The 17,264-nt window shown below is 33.9% G+C and overlaps 1 protein-coding gene across 1 annotated transcript in view; it reads left to right on the forward strand.

Annotated features, from left to right (window-relative positions):
• LOC138327265 (uncharacterized) overlaps positions 1 to 16,291 on the forward strand; it is a 38,648-nt gene extending 22,357 nt beyond the window's left edge. Inside the window, exons 3-4 of the mRNA XM_069273244.1 lie at positions 9,532 to 9,759; positions 16,230 to 16,291. Coding sequence (XP_069129345.1) covers positions 9,532 to 9,759; positions 16,230 to 16,291 — 290 coding nt within the window. The remainder of the gene's footprint in view (positions 1 to 9,531; positions 9,760 to 16,229) is intronic.
• Positions 16,292 to 17,264: the final 973 nt, after the last annotated feature.

A 17,264-nucleotide genomic window follows, 5' to 3' on the forward strand; every position in this document is an offset into this window, starting at 1 on the left:
TTCAAATTGATTTATTTAGTGATACTTTGTAGAAAAAAATAAGTATTACATAATCAAAATTACAAAACATTTGGGTGTTTTATGACCACAATAAGCTGTTTTGCATTTGAAGTAGCTTCACTAATATGTCCGGTTCTAATGATTTATTTTGTAATTATAGAGCATATTTACAGTGAAGAGAGTGATTAAAATGGGATTCTGTAACTGTGTGGTTTGAGAGGGAAGAGTTACCAGGTTACATGGTTCATGTTACGAACCTACAGTAGTTCAATTATTTGCAGGGCTACTACTTCTGATTAACATTTATGTTGATTCATGCTAACAAATAAATCTCATCACTTTTACATATCATATTGGTTTAGATTTTAAGTTTAATTTGGTTGTGAAACTCATTTATGTATCATTTCAGATTTAGATACATTAATGGCAAATACTTCTTTAATCCTGCAAAATAACTAACTGAATGTAACAGTTTTAATAATGAAAATAGACGTTATCTGTAAGTAGATCATCAAAACTTGATTTATCTTTATTGTCAATAATCATATTTGAATTCCATGTTAGTATTATTATATAATTAGAAAATTAAACAGCTTTACTTTTATTAGTCACAAAAGAAAGGCTTCGATCACAGTGCATGTACATAGTGTATATCCCCGTGGTAAAGAGTGTGTGGCGATGAAACTGTTTTATTCCACACTAGATATAAACTGACTTTTAGTTTAGAATTATATGAGTTTTATAAGTAATTCTGAAGTAATCCTTATGGACAAAAACATCTCTAAAAATGTTAATTGGCGGATATGGTATTAATCGTACAGATGTCACGAGAGTGATAATATGGGTATTTGTTCTCTTCGTAAATAAACTACTCTGACAACTGTAAACAGCTGATAGTTTTATTATACGCAAAACGGAGACAGATAACCCTGAAATAAAAAGAACAATACCTGACAATACATAGGGACACATAAATGTACCGGCTATAATATGATATATTTATACTGTAAAGTAATAAATATAATATACAGGTATTTATTTATTATATATTTATAGTAAATTCTATTTTAATTTCATGTTTATTACATTTACAATTGTAGTTTACAATCACTTTACCCTATACACTACCTGAACCTGACGGACCACGTGCGATCCTTTGTTATACATATACAAATTATAAAGGTTTATGGACAATTTATTTAAAGAAGTTATAACAGAAAACTATTAAGTATATTAATTATATTTCATAATGAAGAATAAGTTAATTACTTTATTTCTAGTTATATATTAAATAAACATACCTTTCAGCACTGTGGCCGTAAAGCACACAGGCTTCCAGCTATAGGTGTTACATGTCCGGTGCCTATTTTCCATGTAATGTGTGGACACGCTTCCACCAGGGTGGGCGTGCACATGCAAGGACAAGGTCATGCAGGGTCAATGTGACACACTCAACCAATCCATTCACTCGCCTCTCATACGTCATCATAACAACTTACATACACATTTACATGTACAGGACATTACATGACACAGGGACATGTAAATTCAGACAATACACAGCGCATGTAGTTTTAAGACCTAATATAATAGATTTTATGTACACAGTGAATTCAAACACCGCGACATTCTCCCCTGCAAAGGAAAATGACTCCTGGCATTTAAATTATGCTAAAGATAAACATTTACAGTAAAAATATTGATAAGAAGCTCGATGAGCAGTGCAGTATCCAGTATCCAAGTGATTGGGGCGATCCCTACCTACAAGGACTATAAGATAACTGCTCATTGAACAATACTCTTAACAGTTTGAAAAATATCTTAACTACTTTTATTTTAACTCAAAACTACAAAATTAATCACCCTGGCCAGTGTCCCAAGGTAATATATACCTAATTAGCCTAATAAGAATTTCTCCTCTGCCAAGTGAAACAAAGCACTTCTGATGTGAATATAATCTAAACATTTATTATAATTGAACGTAAGTTGCAATTATGCTACAATTCTACTTAATAAATGGTAAACCATAAGGTAATACACATTAGTAGCTGTAGAGATTAAATATGATTTTCACAATCAGGAGTGGTCTTTGCTCACTATGACATTCTCCCACTGCTCTAGATGTCTGAGCGTAGACCGCAGACCCAGAATTGAATGGTGCTAAGGTTTCAACGAGTCATTCTCCATATAACAGGAGTTTACAAGCTCGTATGGACCTTACAGCTGGAACGGAGTCTTGTGTCTGACCAACACCGCCTGCAGCATTAGAGTTTCGACACACACCCCTGTTACCCTGTTTCAGAGAATTCCCCATACCAACGGTATGTGGTTGCACTGGCCGTCGCGACTCAGCAACAGTGCGTATATGGGTCTCCTAACAGGAATAACGTTCCTGGGTGTTTGACTCCCATCATTATCCGAGCTGTCAGAGCTAGTAGTGGAGGAGGAACTCTCAATAACCTCTATCATAAGTATTCAAAACTAGATTATACAGAATATGTAGAGGTGTGGATTACTTATATACAATACAATGCGCCGACATAAAACGCGAAGGACAAATACAACATTTACAAACCCATCTTCAGCCGCAGTTTCACTCAGCTCTTGAACATCTGACACAATTCTCAACTTCCGCTACAGTGCAGTGCAGTGTGTGCAGTGTTAGTAGGTTGGGATTGTTAGCTGGGAAGCAAGCATGCAATATATGTAAATATAAGATAGTTTGAAATGTAAAGAAATATAAAAGTTTATCACATTTTACAGATTTAAATTTTAGATGAATATACAAATGTATCTTAAAATGTCATAAAATGTTTATGATAATGTTGTTACTGATCTATTTATATAGTTATATTAGATATGATTTAGAGTTTTATCAGTAGTATAATTATTTAAGACTAGATTTAAATTTAATCTACACTAGCATAATGTTTAAAATTAATTGAACCGAAATTATCCAAATTACTTTTACCACGCTAGTGTGAACGATGAGAATAGCCTAAATCATGAAAATGAACATGAGACATCAAACAAATCAATAGCAAACGCAATGAATAATATCAATATGAATACAAATGAAAACAAAAATTAAGTCAAAGATAAACACGCGAACGATAAATGTCAACAATTGGAACGACTCTCGACTGGACGACACAGAATAACAATCAGTTACAATCCAACGACGACAGCAGGAACTCCAAAGTAAACATGATGACAATGAAACAATCACGAATCCATAATGACAAGACGAAAATAAAGACGATGACAATCACATGTAAACAGAAGACATCAAAACCGGAAGCACATGTTGAAAAGTAGAGATATCAAATCGGAGTGATCTCCCCTTGAGCATACTTTCCGGTCCACTAGCTGGTATCACGTGATCACCCACGTGGTAAACAATGGGTGCACGCCGGGCACTGCCTCCGTCGAACTTATACGTTGGGCGCCAATGTCACGAGAGTTTAAGTATGTGGATATTGGTCCGTTTTTGTATAAATAAACTTTCAACTGTTTATATTTGTCTTAGCAGTTTTTATACGAAGAGAACCAATATCCACATACTTAAACTCTCGTGACACAGAGATAATGGAGAAAAAGTCAAACAGGAAATGAGAGTGTCTGATCAAACTGGAAATCATTTAAATGCAGTGTATTACATATACTGTATGTTACTTAGCTTTGTGTCACGTATAAATTAATTTATTTGGATGCCCCTGACATGTATAATTCATGTTGTGATAACCAAATTTCTTATAAAATCAAAATTTATTACCTGAAATGATAAACATTATGCCATTTTGATTAATAGTATGATGTGTTTATGATACACAAACCTAATTATGAAAAATAAAACTGTGGACCTCAAAAACTTTTGACTGTTTCAATAACCATAAAAGATGCTGTTATTTTATTAACTGAAAAAAAATCTTTATTGAATTCATGAAAATTCTGAAGAAAATTCAAAAACTCGAAATCAAACTTCAGTTGATTGATCACAAAATGTTCTGAACAATCTAAATATTAAACGGCTAAGAAATACTTAATATAGTAAAATTAATACAATTTTGAACGAAAAAAAATCATGTATCAATTTGTCTATGTTTTTTTTTAAACAAAAACTTGTAATGGTGTGATTTGATGCCATTGCCAACACTTTGAAAGCACAATATTTTGAGAAACAACAACATTATACATATATGTAATAATATACTGGATGTGTGGAAATTGGTAAAAGCTTGATTCTCTTAAATAATAATCTACTCCCACCCATTTTTTTTCTAGATTTTGTTATTATTTTACTTTATATGCCTTTCAGCTGTAAATAAAAAGAATATTTCTGGGAATGCAGTTGCAATCATCATCAAGCTTGAAAAGTGAACGATAATGCCCTAAAAATTTCGAAATACTTTGTTATTGTGATTCAATATTTTGATTATTCTACAATATGTAGGTTATGAAATCATATATTACTTTACATTTAATGTAATTAATGATTATTAAATAAAATTAAGAAATTAGTTTCTTTGTTTTCTCAATTTTATGAATGAAAAGGGTCGTGGTGCGACCGTGGTGTAATACTGCTAAAAATAGACATTGTCTCACTAAGACTTTTAAACGACACATTTACCGGTCCACATTTTTTCTGAAATTTTCACATTATTTACTTCAGGTAATGAGCCAACTTTTTAGAAAATATTTTTGGTGCACTCAAACTGGAAGTGGGTGAATCACCATTGTTAATAATTGACATGGCCGAAAATAACACCCAAAATTTCGATATTTTTTGTCTTTAAAATGTAGCCAAAATTTTATTTGTCACATTTTGCCTACATATTTGTGATCATAATATGTAATTATTTATACTCTTCAGAAAATAATACAGTTTTATGACATAAAACATTATTTTGATATCTTTTTGGATCAAAAAGGGAACCCTGTCATACACCTCTACTTGGCAATATTAATTTGGCCACAGCACAGGCCCCTGGGACCTTTTGAATTTTTTAAACGTATTTCAAGGGTTTGCATTAATGTTGCTACATGTAACATTTAGTTTTAATAAAATTGGTTCGTGGGCAAATTTCCATTGTTCGTGAAAGAGGTCCTTTATATTAGCTTGTATTGGACATAATGGCACTTATTCACATACCACGGATACCCGTTAATGTTTGTGCAGGACTATTGTTTCTATTGGTGATGGAATGACGTCAAAACACAATATCGTTTACGCATGCTAACGTCATTTCAGCGGGGAGATTACGAAGTTCGCTACTTTAAATAGGGGGTTGGCCAGTGAAGGTAACTAATTTAAGCAGAGCAGAAAGAAAAATGGCTGACACTTCCTTGGATACGACACTGACATAACTGAGGTATATCTCATCACAGGAGCTTGATATTCTGTCAATAATATTTAGTATAAATATATAAAAAAATACCCCTATATGTTTTTTTATACTATAGGGGTATTTTTTTTATATAAATTTATACTAGACTAAGTAGATTTATTAGAGCGCAGCACTCTGCGCGGCCAAAGGCCGCGTAGAGCGAAGCTCTACTAACCATAATACGTGTATCACAAAGAATTTTGTGATAAATTTTAAAGTGCTTTGAACTTGCGTTAATAGTTGCTAAATTTTAACATCAATTATCATTTAATACTATTGTGTGTAATTTGACATTCCTAAGGTTATATTCTTGATCATATTTACGTTTGTGACATTTGAGATAAAACCCCATATGTGTGATAACTGTGTATATCATCTGGCAATTTACTTTGATACCTTTTCTGAAAGATTTTAAGTTCCATTCTATTACGTAACCGGATTAATGTCACGGCCATCCTAATTGCCTAAAGGACACTGACCACGGCTGATTAATCTGCCAATGAGCGATATCTGTCAATCATAATTCTGTAATTTTATTGTATGTACATTATTTAAGCATGAAATATTTTATTTGTAAGTCAGTTAGGTCTCCGACTTTGTACGGAACACAACGGCTATATTCTGGACACTCCAGAATAGCCATCCGTCAAGTCAAAGTTATCATCATTAAATTCCAAAGTTCAACTTCAACATTTTCTTTCGTCATCTTTACATCGTGACAAAACGTGCGGAAGTTTCCGTATGTTAATTGGTGGAGATAATCCTGGTAGTACCCACTTCTACGCTGGGTACGCTTTCCCGAAACCTCAACTGCCAAGCAAGTATTTCCCGCGAGTGACTCAAAGAAGGACCAACTCTATTCGGAATCACACGGACTGGATTTTAACCAAGACTGTGTTCGCCATACTTTGGAGTTAACCAGGGTAACGTTTTGACTGTAACCATTCAGGATGGCATTATGCTATAGATGTGGAGGCCACTTCGCCCCAAACCATCCGATGTGTTGTCCAGCAAACGGATGTTACTGTTTCCGATGTGGAAACATTGGCCACTTTTCGAGAATGTGTTTTAATCGAACCGGACATTGTACTACAAATGTTGGTACAACAGGATATTATCCCTGGACCAGTCAGCGACAACTGCCTATCCATCCTGTTCCTGTCCCGAAAAACTCTTCGGACAGTAAGTCCGTTATTCGCACTGCACCAAAGAAAAAGGCCAAGTCAACATCTAAACGGCGGCGAGATTCTGAACGTCTCAGGAAATTCCGAGAAACCAAAAAGGTATTGTGTATTTTTCCATTCAGTGACATTGAAAATAGTGAACTTCAAAACGATTTCCAGAAAGACTCTAACTACAACAACCAGATAATTTCATTACAGTCAAAACTTGTTCGTACCAAAATTGCCATCTCCAAAATATCAGAAAAGTGTGCAAAATTACAAAGATCAAACGAAATTCTAGAAGAGGAATGTGCGCGCGTCAAAAATGTGAATATAACCAATTATGTGTCTCAAATTAAGGAACTAGAAAAAGCATTGGACAACAGAAAGAAAATTATGAAAAGCAAAGACGAAACAATCAGTACATTACAAACAACCGCGAAACAAAAAGAACAGACACAACGACAGATTGCGAATTTAAAGTTCAAAATTTCGGAGAAGGACGAGGAATTAAAACAGAAACAAAACATAATCACAAGCCTCCAAAAACAACTTAGTTACTACAGCGCTCCAAATACTACCAGACCGAATACTTTTCCCGGACCACGAAACCAACCACAAAATAATTCACGACGCCAGCGACCACACATTTCCTATGAAAACCGAGCGAATAGACTCCATCAAAACAGAGGACAGTTTAATTAAGACGCGGGACGCGTCTTTCCCGGAGCGGAAGGAAGTTATCACAAAGAATTTTGTGATAAATTTTAAAGTGCTTTGAACTTGCGTTAATAGTTGCTAAATTTTAACATCAATTATCATTTAATACTATTGTGTGTAATTTGACATTCCTAAGGTTATATTCTTGATCATATTTACGTTTGTGACATTTGAGATAAAACCCCATATGTGTGATAACTGTGTATATCCTCTGGCAATTTACTTTGATACCTTTTCTGAAAGATTTTAAGTTCCATTCTATTACGTAACCGGATTAATGTCACGGCAATCCTAATTGCCTAAAGGACACTGACCATGGCTGATTAATCTGCCAATGAGCGATATCTGTCAATCATAATTCTGTAATTTTATTGTATGTACATTATTTAAGCATGAAATATTTTATTTGTAAGTCAGTTAGGTCTCCGACTTTGTACGGAACACAACGGCTATATTCTGGACACTCCAGAATAGCCATCCGTCAAGTCAAAGTTATCATCATTAAATTCCAAAGTTCAACTTCAACATTTTCTTTCGTCATCTTTACATCGTGACAAAACGTGCGGAAGTTTCCGTATGTTACGTGTGTGAGCATATAGATTCCAATACATTCCAGTACCCCTTGGACTTTGAAATTGTGTCCCGCGGGAAAAGTCTCGCACCTCCATGTAGGCAGCCATGTTTTAATTCTCGTTATCAGCACGACGAGATTTGAAATTTCTGTACTAGACGAAATGTGTTATCAGTATACGTTTTAAAATTACTGTACGTAGTTTTAATTTACACATATACAAGAACAACGCAATAAATGTACTGGTCCAATATATACTGTGTATGTTCTAAAGCGCACGGAACCGTCAGCAGTGACATCACAAAACCTGACGCCAAAGATGAAGGCACAGATTCGTGCATATTTTTGATAGCATTTGCATTTGATAAAAACAAGATTGAAGTATATTGAACTATTCCATTTGGATTATTTTGAATTCTCTCTAACTATCGATAGTATGTGCATGTCAGTGAAATATTTTATTGTTAATCTCGTAGAAAAATATAGACAATATAAAGTTATGATGTTATACATATAATCTTTTACATGTAGCTGCGCTCTTCTGAGGCTTTGCCTTAAATTCATATTATAGACAGAACGCCAAGTTCCTGTGGTCTCAGAAACAATTTTCCAAAGAAAAAAAATTTCATTAGGCCTACAGTAGACCCACAGGGACCTGGCACGATTTTTTTAAACTAACTAACCTTATATATTTTTGTAGTTTCAAATGCATACTTTTTAACTTGCATTTTCAGCTTTAGGGCTTACATAGACATGAGACCTACTTGGTATGTATCAGTGTCATTAAACATTGATATTCAACATCTTTTATAGGTATTTTTTCGTCCAGTAGGCCTATATTTTTGTGAGGAAAACAATAGTTTTGAGGAGAGTAGGCCTAGTTACAACTGTACTGTACTTGTCCCTTAACTGTACATTGCATCGCAGAAATTTCGAAATACTGTATCATTTGCTTACCTTCTGTTCAGCGACTTAACGCTTGGTTAGCTGTTGATAGGGGCATTGCTACTGGCATTACGTAAGACGTTCTGATGTTATCCTCAGTCTAGGCATACTACGAAGCGTAGGCAATATGGCGGCGATCGATGTTATTCAAAACCGGAAGCGGTACTGTAGTTTTTTGATTGGTCCACCAATGAGATACAGTCTCTCAAATACTCATTTAAATACTTTTACAAATATGGTCATCCGTGGGTTGGGACCATCGCTCGAGTGCGAACAGGGAATCAATCAAGTTTACAATAAAAATTTTTTTTTTTAAGTTTAGAACCACAAAACGCATTATTATTGCTCATACAAAATTCTACATGTATATCTGTAATAGAAATAAATTTAAATAAATTTGAAAATCACTAATAATGTTTGCTGTACGTCCCATTGATAGACAAGTCATTATGTGACAATTGTCACACATGGGTAAGAAATAGAAATTTTGCACGTAGCGATGTTGTCAGAGTAAAATTAGATATCTGCAAAAGCAAAGGCAGCTAATAAAATATATAGTAAACACAATGTAGAAAACAACGTATGAGAAACAAAAAGTGACATAAAGTGGAATTGAGTAAAATATATAGGGTTTTTTCATTGTCCCCTATTAATGGAGTTACATATGTACTACTAAATTTGTGCAGCGGGGGTATAAGTCGTCCATCCTGGCGACCATTCTAGTTTATTTTGGTTTGTGTGATAGATACCGCGAACAAGATGGAGTACTCCCGGTGGATCAGATCTATGGTGTATCCATGGTTTTATCACGCCGTGTATAACGGATTATCGACATCGCGAACTGAGATAGAAAAACAACGGATTATCGACCAGTATTTCGGCAGATTACAGAAACATGCTTCAGAACACTGTGACTATAAACCGGTCATAATTTTCACTAAGGTTGTTATAAAAAGCACAATTAATATTTTATGTCTGTCTTTCTTTGTCATGTGTTCAATTTTTTTTTTTAAATTTCATTTGCATGAAATAAACGATTACTATCAGTTTACCAGATCTTTGACGTTAATATTGTTCTTTTTACGTCATAGTTCCAATAGTGAAATTTATGAAAATGTTACATGAAACAAAACAGTCGCGCGCAATAACACTTCGATCAAATGATATTTCAATGAATCATATGCCGTGTACAAATAATCTAAAATTATTTATATCTTTAGAAATATCATTAAATAGATAATAATTAAAAAAAAATACGGGGCCCCAGTGTGGAGCCCTGAAAAATACCTTTCGTTCTTTATGATGACCAATTTGAACATTAATTGTTATCTGTCATAATGTCTTAGTCTGATGTCGGGACCATATTATATCAAAGTAATAGTCTGATGGAAGGACAAAGACAGTCACTGGTCTCTGATGAAAAGGTTTCTGGGAATTGATAAGCTTATTACCTGTTTAGAACGAGTTTATTCGGTACCTTTTACTTATAGAGGTGTTTATCTTGTATGAAACAGATTTGAAAAGACACACAAAGGGAATATTAATACGAAACATAAACATGAATTACATATGAACTAATTATATTGCATGCGATCATACTGTATAGCTAATAATTTCGCAGAGTAATTTTTGTTTGGCTTCTTCGGTGCTATGTTTTCGAGAGTCGTATCCAACGTATGTTTACAGAAAGAACAAAAAATCTATAGCAAATATTTCCTATTTCCTATTTTATCCAAATCCTAGAAGTCCTGAGTGTTTCCAAGAATCCAAGTAGGATATTGTATCACTTTTGAGACGATTTCACAAAAAAGTCTCATACATTACACGAAAAAAGAAAAAACTCGCAGTTAAAGATTAAAAGATTCATAGCAGATAATAAAAAACATCTAAAAAGGTCTGTTAGATAATATTGTAATTAAAATGTAACAATGTGACGAAATGCTCGTAACGAGATACGACAAAACGTGATAGGGCCATCATCAATACTCTGTAATGTTGTGCTTCTTGTAGTTCTTTCTTGTGCAATATAGAACTCAAACAAAGACTGGTGAATGGAATGTTTATGAAGTCCCTAGAGTCGATGCATATAAGGATATAGTAATACACATGGATAACAAACGTCAATATATACTGGGTATGATACCCAATACCTGATACATTTGATACCATGGTGGCTACTGTATAACATAAGGGAATATGGTTATTCATTAGGACTTATGCGTATCATAATTAACAACATGGCTATGTAATTAGTAATTATAAAATGACTCCAACAGAATTTGGATTCCAATTAGGCTTTGCATTTACTAAAATATGCTATTTTGCCTAAGAAACACATTTGCTTGACCTACGCAATGTAACATACTTGAAAGCCGCACATGTAAATATAGATAATTGTAGCGTGGAAATTTATGTCACGCTTAGTTTTTATTTGTTGTTAAAGTTAAAGTTTATTTGTATTGTAAAATAACAGTTTTATACTATTTAGTTCATAGTTTTAGTTTATATATATGCAGTATGTTTAGTGTATATATACACACATAGGACAGTTAGGGACCAGGTGGCCACGCGAACGTGCCCATCTTGGGTCGTTACGTATAAGGGAGCTAGGGCACCGCATTCCGTTTCCCATATAAGGAGTTGTTTACGACTAGGGCTGTGTATTAGGGTCCAGTTTGATGGACAGGTTGCATAAGGTGTTCGTATTAATAGTAACAGAAAGCTAAATTTAGGTAGTGTTCACTCCGGCCAGCCAATTAGAGCTAGGTTGGGAGGGGGGGGATAGAAGTAGGTAGAAATACGTAATCATATTAAGATTCAGCCAATGAACGGGAGAATGAATATGGAAGGAGCGAGGTTTTAGCCAATTAGATCATAGTATGAAAGTGGTATAAAAAGGGGTGCACGTGAAGAAAAGAGAGAGTACATGGAAATTTTGGGACTTACTCCACGCATCTCAGGATCAGCTATTTTAATTCGGATTACTTTATGGAATCTCTCTACACTTAGTGAGTTTGTGAATATTTCTAAACCAAGTTTTACGAAGATTGGAGCAAAAATGAAGGAATTAGAGCGATTTGAATATTCTGAAATCGGCCGCTTGTCAACTACGGTATACTGACAACACATTGTAACATCGAAAATGTTTTTGAAAACCAAACGACAACAGGAGATATGGTTTTTTTTGTCAATACTATAATGCATCTATGTACAAAATTTCATTAAGATTGGAATAAAAATGAAGACATTGATACCTGTATTTTAAATGTTACAAGATCGGCGAACTGGTCATGGTTTATAATCGTGAGTGTGTATGTTCGAATAGTATTACCGACATAACACATCATAGCATTAAAAATATGACAAAAACCTACTAACGACAACATAAGATATGTTGTGTATTTTCATACCATAAATGCATATCTGTACAAAATTTTCATGAAGATTGGAGTAAAAATAACCGGAGTAATGACGATTTCAAATATGAAGAGACGCAGAGTGTATACATGTGTGTAAGCCAAGCTTACAAGTGTACAGATCTAGATCCGACCGACAACACAAAATATTTTTACGAAATTACGCAGAAATGTTACCCGCAAATAATAATATATGTAACCTATATCTAAAGGAAAGTAATTAATGTCAAGTGTAATGACTATTGATGAAGATTTGAATGAGTAATGATCATTGAAATTCTCAGTAGAAACCGACGGCTTGCATACAGTATACATAGAAGAAGCACACACGTGTGTATATTATCAGTGTGTGATTACAGTTTCGCGATTGTATTTATTGTTATGTAAACATATGGTGTTTATATATACTTCCCATATGTTATCTTAAGAAATACACTATTATATGTTTATTTTTTTTTTATTGTACATTTTTGTATAAAATAGTTTGCGTATATTTTCGAGAGCATGAATGAACGACTAAGAAAAAGCGCCGATAATGTCGTCTATCTTTGGCGAGGATGGACTGATCAATTCGGATATTATCAAAGAATTTGGTTCAGTATCAAGCAAAATCGACGATATGTAATGGTGAACGTTATGGGTACATATTGTCTGAAAAAAACTTTACCAACTATATCCGGCGCAGGGTGGTTGAGGCCCAAGTACGATGGCCTCCATATACCCACAAAGGCTGGAAAAACAACTGCGAATCAATGAATCACATCATAAAGCTTGTTGGTGACAGGAAAATATCGAAAGTTCCAGATTTGATAAAACGATTAGAGCACATACAAAACACGCAGTACAACCACGTGCGCAGATCGCTTCAAGGAATAGGAGAGTACGAAATAACTCCGCATGCGCAACATTTAAAAATAAGTTCAGTATTTTGGAGAGAACTGCCCGTTGTAGAAAAGACAACGGAAAGTGCACAAGTTTTTGAAACTTGTGAAGCAGTAAAAGGAACTTATATTTTCCACTAATAGAATGCTAACTATTCCAAAAACTGCAGCTATCTCGAAAAAACCGGGTACGCGAAAACGTGTGCGTGGAAATCGAACAGAATCGCACGGTCCGTCTAAACAGAAAAAATGTCTTAGCGAAATCTTTTGTGCCCGCAGGACGGGATTCAAGATATTTAAGGATTGTGTTTCTCTTAAACAGTTAGACTTTAAACGATACGTTTGCGAAATAATCAGTTGGACATTTTACGATATGTTTCCGAAATCTTGTATGCCCGCAGGACGGGATTCAAGATGTTGTAACAGTTAAAATTCCGTTTACCTTCTAATACTTTTCAAATGAATTATACGTATGTATGTGTCATTAAAAAATCTTTCAATAAATGAAATATGTAAGTTCAGTAATATAAAAAGTGTTTAAATAAACGTAATATTTGTAAGCTTCCCGAAAATTAAAACTTACGATACGCAAGCGAAATCTTGTGTGCCCGCAGGACGGGATTCAAGATATTAAAACTTAATCTTTCAAATAAAACGTATTAAATAAAGTCAAAGTTACCGCGTAAATAAAATAGTGAATTAATATAAAAAAAATATTTACGCAGCTAAAAATACACACACAAAAAACTAAATAGATTAGCTACACCAACATATAAAGGACCCTGAGAAGAAACCACGTCCGTTCGTAGGGTCTGGAAACACATTCGTGTATTGAGTATGGCCGAGAGTTCTACACCGACTATAATGATGTTTAAACAACAATGGTTTAGACAAACAGTATCGAGACCCCATGCACTCGTACAAAACGCGTGTACAGGTGTGTGTGTGAGTCGTCGATCTGTTGTCGGTAGTAAACCTGACCAGTCGCCGATATCGTAACACTAAAACAGGTATAAAGTCTTCATTTTTATTCCAATCTTAATGAAATTTTGTACATAGATGCATTATAGTATGACAAAAAAACATATCTTCTGTTGTCGTTAGGTTTTAAAAACATTCGATGTTACAATGTGTTGTCGTATACCGTACGGCAAACCATCTTGTCATCGATCTATCGTTGACCAGCGGCCGATTTTCAGAATATTCAAATCGCTCTAATTCCTTCATTTTTGCTCCAATCTTCCATAAAACTTGGTAGAAATATTCATTTTAGTTTACTGAATAACGTTAAATCCGCGAACGTGTTTTGTCGTTTTGTTGTCTTTTTTCTTGTCGTTTGTTTGTCGTTTGTTGTTCGGACACATAAAACGCGAAGGACAAATACAACATTTACAAACCCATCTTCAGCCGCAGTTTCACTCAGCTCTTGAACATCTGACACAATTCTCAACTTCCGCTACAGTGCAGTGCAGTGTGTGCAGTGTTAGTAGGTTGGGATTGTTAGCTGGGAAGCAAGCATGCAATATATGTAAATATAAGATAGTTTGAAATGTAAAGAAATATAAAAGTTTATCACATTTTACAGATTTAAATTTTAGATGAATATACAAATGTATCTTAAAATGTTATAAAATGTTTATGATAATGTTGTTACTGATCTATTTATATAGGTATATTAGATATGATTTAGAGTTTTATCAGTAGTATATTTATTTAAGACTAGATTTAAATTTAATCTACACTAGCATAATGTTTAAAATTAATTGAACCGAAATTATCCAAATTACTTTTACCACGCTAGTGTGAACGATGAGAATAGCCTAAATCATGAAAATGAACATGAGACATCAAACAAATCACAATAGCAAACGCAATGAATAATATCAATATGAATACAAATGAAAACAAAAATTAAGTCAAAGATAAACACGCGAACGATAAATGTCAACAATTGGAACGACTCTCGACTGGACGACACAGAATAACAATCAGTTACAATCCAACGACGACAGCAGGAACTCCAAAGTAAACATGATGACAATGAAACAATCACGAATCCATAATGACAAGACGAAAATAAAGACGATGACAATCACATGTAAACAGAAGACATCAAAACCGGAAGCACATGTTGAAAGAGTAGAGATATCAAATCGGAGTGATCTCCCCTTGAGCATACTCTTTCCGGTCCACTAGCTGGTATCACGTGATCACCCACGTGGTAAACAATGGGTGCACGCCGGGCACTGCCTCCGTCGAACTTATACGTTGGGCGCCAATGTCACGAGAGTTTAAGTATGTGGATATTGGTCCGTTTTTGTATAAATAAACTTTCAACTGTTTATATTTGTCTTAGCAGTTTTTATACGAAGAGAACCAATATCCACATACTTAAACTCTCGTGACACAGAGATAATGGAGAAAAAGTCAAACAGGAAATGAGAGTGTCTGATCAAACTGGAAATCATTTAAATGCAGTGTATTACATATACTGTATGTTACTTAGCTTTGTGTCACGTATAAATTAATTTATTTGGATGCCCCTGATATGTATAATCCATGTTGTGATAACCAAATTTCTTATAAAATCAAAATTTATTACCTGAAATGATAAACATTATGCCATTTTGATTAATAGTATGATGTGTTTATGATACACAAACCTAATTATGAAAAATAAAACTGTGGACCTCAAAAACTTTTGACTGTTTCAATAACCATAAAAGATGCTGTTATTTTATTAACTGAAAAAAAAATCTTTATTGAATTCATGAAAATTCTGAAGAAAATTCAAAAACTCGAAATCAAACTTCAGTTGATTGATCACAAAATGTTCTGAACAATCTAAATATTAAACGGCTAAGAAATACTTAATATAGTAAAATTAATACAATTCTGAACGAAAAAAAATCATGTATCAATTTGTCTATGTTTTTTTTTAAACAAAAACTTGTAATGGTGTGATTTGATGCCATTGCCAACACTTTGAAAGCACAATATTTTGAGAAACAACAACATTATACATATATGTAATAATATACTGGATGTGTGGAAATTGGTAAAAGCTTGATTCTCTTAAATAATAATCTACTCCCACCCATTTTTTTTCTAGATTTTGTTATTATTTTACTTTATATGCCTTTCAGCTGTAAATAAAAAGAATATTTCTGGGAATGCAGTTGCAATCATCATCAAGCTTGAAAAGTGAACGATAATGCCCTAAAAATTTCGAAATACTTTGTTATTGTGATTCAATATTTTGATTATTCTACAATATGTAGGTTATGAAATCATATATTACTTTACATTTAATGTAATTAATGATTATTAAATAAAATTAAGAAATTAGTTTCTTTGTTTTCTCAATTTTATGAATGAAAAGGGTCGTGGTGCGACCGTGGTGTAATACTGCTAAAAATAGACATTGTCTCACTAAGACTTTTAAACGACACATTTACCGGTCCACATTTTTTCTGAAATTTTCACATTATTTACTTCAGGTAATGAGCCAACTTTTTAGAAAATATTTTTGGTGCACTCAAACTGGAAGTGGGTGAATCACCATTGTTAATAATTGACATGGCCGAAAATAACACCCAAAATTTCGATATTTTTTGTCTTTAAAATGTAGCCAAAATTTTATTTGTCACATTTTGCCTACATATTTGTGATCATAATATGTAATTATTTATACTCTTCAGAAAATAATACAGTTTTATGACATAAAAACATTATTTTGATATCTTTTTGGATCAAAAAGGGAACCCTGTCATACACCTCTACTTGGCAATATTAATTTGGCCACAGCACAGGCCCCTGGGACCTTTTGAATTTTTTAAACGTATTTCAAGGGTTTGCATTAATGTTGCTACATGTAACATTTAGTTTTAATAAAATTGGTTCGTGGGCAAATTTCCATTGTTCGTGAAAGAGGTCCTTTTATATTAGCTTGTATTGGACATAATGGCACTTATTCACATACCACGGATACCCGTTAATGTTTGTGCAGGACTATTGTTTCTATTGGTGATGGAATGACGTCAAAACACAATATCGTTTACGCATGCTAACGTCATTTCAGCGGGGAGATTACGAAGTTCGCTACTTTAAATAGGGGGTTGGCCAGTGAAGGTAACTAATTTAAGCAGAGCAGAAAGAAAAATGGCTGACACTTCCTTGGA

The sequence above is a fragment of the Argopecten irradians genome, chromosome 7 (genome assembly GCF_041381155.1).
Source record: "Argopecten irradians isolate NY chromosome 7, Ai_NY, whole genome shotgun sequence".
NCBI classification, from domain to species: Eukaryota; Metazoa; Mollusca; class Bivalvia; order Pectinida; family Pectinidae; genus Argopecten; species Argopecten irradians.